Source organism: Centruroides sculpturatus, unplaced genomic scaffold (assembly GCF_000671375.1).
Source record: "Centruroides sculpturatus isolate CEXI.00-Female unplaced genomic scaffold, Cexi_2.0 scaffold121, whole genome shotgun sequence".
Taxonomy (NCBI): Eukaryota; Metazoa; Arthropoda; class Arachnida; order Scorpiones; family Buthidae; genus Centruroides; species Centruroides sculpturatus.
The window spans coordinates 1,149,270-1,154,583 of record NW_019384708.1 but is presented as its reverse complement, the minus strand read 5'-3'; the positions used below and the strand labels follow the sequence as shown (position 1 = coordinate 1,154,583).

Below are 5,314 nucleotides of genomic sequence, written 5' to 3'. Positions count from 1 at the left end.
CAAAAGACAATTCAATTCTATCTCCGATGATATGGATATACCCATAGTGTTATGATTACAAAAAAATTCCGGAAGATCGTTAACAAATAAATTAAATAAAATAGGACTAAGTGGTTCACCCTGTGGAAGACCTTTATTAGCAGTTACCGTCTCCGAAAAACAACGATTAACTTCAATTTGATAAGTGGTGTTCGAAAACAATTGTCTTATAAGATTAATAAAAGATGATGATATACCTATCCGAGAAAGCTTCGACCATAAAATATCATGGTCTATTGCATCAAACGCCTTTGACAAATCAATAAATCCAACGTATAGTTTCCTCCGCTTCTTAGTCAAAATTAATTGCAAAATTCCAAGAAATATAAATAAATTATAGCCAACACCTCTATTCACTACAAAAGCACCTTGACCGATAGAAATAGTATGAGACCGCTCAAGCCAGAGTCGCAAACGATTAGCCAATAACGTAGAAAAAATTTTTCTAATTACACTAATTAACGATATCGGACGATAATTCAAAGGATCAAACCGATTACCCTTCTTATATATCATTTTTAAACAAACATTTTTCCAAGTAATAGGAAAAGAGTAATTAGTTTTAAAATTATTAAATAAAGATAGCAAATCATTTAAAATATTAATCGGAAGGAATTTAATCATCTCAGCCTTTACAGCATCTAATCCAGGGGCTTTGTTATTTTTTAGAGATTTTACTACAAATTGTAATTCATCAAATGAAAAATTTTCATCGAGTAATGGATCCGTATTATCATTAGTACAAATAGATAGTACAGCTAAAGATGGCCCAGAAAAAAAAGTTTTCAAATAAACCGACCAATCAGAAATAGAAATGTTATTATACACAACTTTGCCGTTTCTAAATTTATTAACAATTTTCCAAAATTCAGCAGAGTTTTTAATATATGATAATTGAAAATTAATCTTATTCCAAAATAGTTTCTTTTTGGCTTTACAGAGAGATTTAAAAGTTTTTTCCAAATTAGAATAAATAATAAATTGTTGTTTACTTCTTGATCGCCGAAATAAACGTAGAGCACGATTCTTCTCTCTCTTCAATCGTAGGCAATCAATATCAAACCAAGACTTTACAAATTTTCTTGAGCAGTCATATTTGACATACATATTACTTTGAATTACAGACTCAAGAATCGCGTCAACAAAAGACGAATAAAAAGAAAAAGAATCCAGAAAAAATCCGCCTTTAATTTCTGCATATCGCTGAGTGACACTATACAAATACTTGTCCAAACATGAAGATCTCCACACATAACGACATATTTCAGTAGGCAATTCATTGCTGAAAGGAAGAGAATCAAACCTGAACTCAATGGAAATAGGAAGATGATCAGAATCAAATTTATTCAAAACTTTAAAGTCGACCAAGTTATCAACTAATTCAGGATTTGTAGCTATCAAATCAATAACTGATGCACCCAAAGAGGAAATAAATGTAAAATTAGCAGGGAAATCAGTAACGAATCGACCATTCAATAAAATCATACCATAAGATTTGATCAAGTTCAAAAATCCTTTTCCTCTATAGTTAAAAATCTTATCTTTAGATTTTCTAGTATTATAAAAATTTCTATTAGAACCTAAATATAGTGTATCTAATTCGGAAGCAATTCTAGCGTTGGAATCACCGAGAATCAAAATATCATCAACATCTTTAAGATCCAGAATCAGTCTATCAAGATACTCAATCAATGAATCGTATTTATGAATAGATATATAAACCAGAACAATTAAGAGCCCAGGACGATCTCTAAACAGATGTTTATCAAATGTAAGTTTAGCTATAATAAAGTTATCAGAGAGATGACAAATTTCTAACTCACCAAGTTTCCGAGACACCACTAAAAACAAACCTCCAGATGGTCTTCCAGGTCCCTCAAGTTTATGAGCTAACATTTCAATGAAATAGAATTGAGAGTCCAGTGATGAAAGAAGGGTTTTCAACGAAAATATCATCCATGTTTCAGTTATGCCAACAATATGATATGATAATATAAAATCAACAAAACTTTTGTCAGAAAAGTTAGCAAACAATGAACCCTGACTGTTCCATGATAATATCTTTAACATATAGAAACCCTCTGAATAAGGAATAACAGTTGAATTTTTTAATTCTCGTCCATTCGACGATCCGACGATTTCCCTAGTGATAAAAAAGGTTCAATCTTCATCAGCTTATTACTTAATAAATCAAACGTAAAGTTTTCTCCATTAATTGTTAGGCAATCAGCTCTCATAAACGCATCTTTTCCGGTCTTCTTAGCCTCTTGATAAAAAGGAAAAAGATTTTTCCTCCTAATCCTCGATCTCCAGTGCAGATCATCAAAAAACTTTACCTTAGAACATCCTTCCCTTTTCTGAATATTGTGAACATTCCGGTAGATAAGTTTTTTATCGGAGACAGTATCAAGTTTTGCCACCACCAAATTATTTTTTGAAATTATTTTAAGATCTTTCACCAGAATTGAATCACCACTAGGTCTTTTAATAGACGACAAAATGTCGGAAGCCAAAGACACAACTTCAGACGAGTTTCCATCTAATCCAGCAATAACAATATTATTTCTCTGCTGTTCATTTATCGATGAATCTAAGAGATATAAAAAATAGGAGGTCGAAGCAGTATATGAGGTATTTAAGTTAGAAATTTCCTCTACCTTTTTTTCTACATTAAGGAGACGTTGTTCAAAATCTTTATGCAAATTTGCCAGCCATTCAAATTTAGTAGATAAATCTTCAAGTTTAGTCAAGATGGTATCAAATTTTTCCTCTAAAAAAGAAAATAAATTTTGGGGTACATTTGGAGAAGGAGTCAAAGGAGGAAAAAAAGATTCCAGTCGCTGAGATTTCAGAGTCGGTTCACTAGGAGATCTTTGACGTTTTCCAACAGCAGAAATGGACGACTTTGAAAGAGGGGAGGAAGGTGGAGTGCGAGACATCGGTCCAGGGTTAGACTCAATACCTCCAATTATTAATAAAACACGTAATAATAAATATATATCAAAAACTTTAGTGAAACCAAAGTAAAGAATCACACTCTTTGTAGAAACAAACATATCCAAAGCGCTATACTTTGAAAAAAAACAGCTCACAATAACTCACCAACACTGACGAACGTCACAAGCGCCCACCATAATAAAATATTAATTTTAATTAATTCAAAATACGTTAAAATATAAAAATAATCGCGCAATATGTATTTATATTTTAGAAAATACAAGGGAAGCGGCGCTTCCACCGTTTCCAAGGACGGCACGCCACTGATAAAGTACAGTACTTTATTTTCCTCAATAAAGTCAATAACATATAGAACATTAATTTATCTATTTAATATGTAGCCGCAGTCTTTAATTTGTTACTGGAGGCGAAGCCACACAACTCGTCGATATTTTAAACACAATATGACCAAAAACCTTCTGTAACATGGCAGAGAAAATAGGCGCCTCAACATAGCACCCCCGCTCTAGTTATTAGGACTGTGGCTAGAACATTTTGCACTAGGTGAACATTTTATTAATATAATTCTTCATAGTCATACATGAGTTTTCTATGAATTTATTAGTTCACTCATGTAACAATTTTAAAATTTTTATCTCGACTAATGTTGCCATCTTTTCAAAATTGTTGACCCGAACAATAGGTTTGAATTTGAAATCATACGAGGTGTCCGCAATGTCATTTTATAGCCATGAACTTGTGTTGGAACAGACCTAATATTTGCCAGAGATATTTGCAAGTTAGAATTTGCAAGTACATTTTCTGTCACCCTTAGTCTAGAAATAAGATGGGGGATAAGTTTGGGTGGGGTTGTGAAGTTAAAGTATTTAACCGTTAAAATAAAATACTCGCAAATATTTTTATAAATTTATTTTGTTTTATCATAATTTCACAATTTCTACCAAAACTGGACAAATAAATAATTAATCCGGACCATGAATTTAAAAACCGGCCTGGTGGCAACACTAATCTCGGCATCCTAAGCACGTGCTCCACACGTCATTCCACGCTCCCGCTGGTTATATTTCTTTACTATATGTTTTTTTTCCTTTTATTTTTAATTAAATTAATATAATTCCTTCGTATAAATTCATAAAAATTATGATATTATATCGAACATTTTTTTGCTTGTAAAATTATTCTGTATGATGTAAACATTTCAATCCCCCTATTGTTCGATAAGAGAACTAAACACTGTAAACGAGCTATGTCCGACGGTTCGAAGATGAAATCGTTAGAATTCGAGAAATTAGAATTAAGTGATGGAATTTTGACAGAAGAAGAATTACAAGGTTTATTTTACCTTTAGTTTATTTGTTTTCCTATAAGAAATTCCATTGGGGGATTGAAATTATAGAATTTATTAATTGTGGTATTTCTTTGTAATTGATTACTTTGATTGTTGCATGGATGTAAATTTCAAACAATAAGTAATTGAGGTTAATGTTTACCTAGGTAGTCCAAGATGGCCGCACAGTGGGGACCCACGTTCTAACCTAACCTAACCTATTCACCGTAATTGAAATTGTTCTGTGTGCTTTAAATTACACATATTTATTGTGATTGCCCAATATGTACGTTAATATATTTACAAGCTTGTGATAATGGTTGTCCAAGTTGATATTTTGTAGCTGCTAATTTTGTATTTGGTATTTTCCACAAATTTATTTATTTATTTATCACATCTACAATAGGAAGTGTCACAAGACAGCAGATTTCCTCCCCTTATAAACAGGACTTTTAACAAAAAAATAGTGATAAAATACAAGAAAAACAAGCATACAATAAATAACTTGTAAAAAAGCATAAAAGACAATACATAAAAATGCTATATACATAAAGATGTGATACACAAAAACTTAAAAAACAATAACAAACATCAGCTGACTTAAAATTCTGTATACATGAAATGTAAAAGTTAGCATGAATTCCCTTACAAAGTTAATTTTTAATAATTACTAATGTAATTTTGTTGCCTGTTAATTGTTAAAATAAACAGAAACTGTGTGTTGTTTATATGTAATTTCATCTCATTTAAATGATAGTGTGAAATTAGATATAAATAATAATTGAAATTTAAAACATTATATAGTATGAAATGTTTAAAATTTAAATATTTATAAGTTGTTATTGAGTTTATTACGAAATATGAACAGAATTATTAGTTTAGACTTATTGGTTAGCTTATAAAAGTATGATTATGATATTTAGTTGATTTATTGGCAGAATTTATTACTACTGATTAAATTTTATAATAATAAAATTAAATTTTATAATA

General features: G+C 30.7%; 1 protein-coding gene across 1 annotated transcript in view; it reads left to right on the top strand.

Moving 5' to 3' along the window:
* Positions 1 to 4,182: 4,182 nt before the first annotated feature.
* The window catches only part of LOC111627749 (UPF0184 protein-like), a 9,306-nt gene continuing 8,174 nt past the window's right edge, over positions 4,183 to 5,314 (top strand). The window contains exon 1 of the mRNA XM_023371379.1: positions 4,183 to 4,328. Within this exon, the coding sequence (XP_023227147.1) occupies positions 4,244 to 4,328 (85 nt within the window). The 5' untranslated portion in view covers positions 4,183 to 4,243. The remainder of the gene's footprint in view (positions 4,329 to 5,314) is intronic.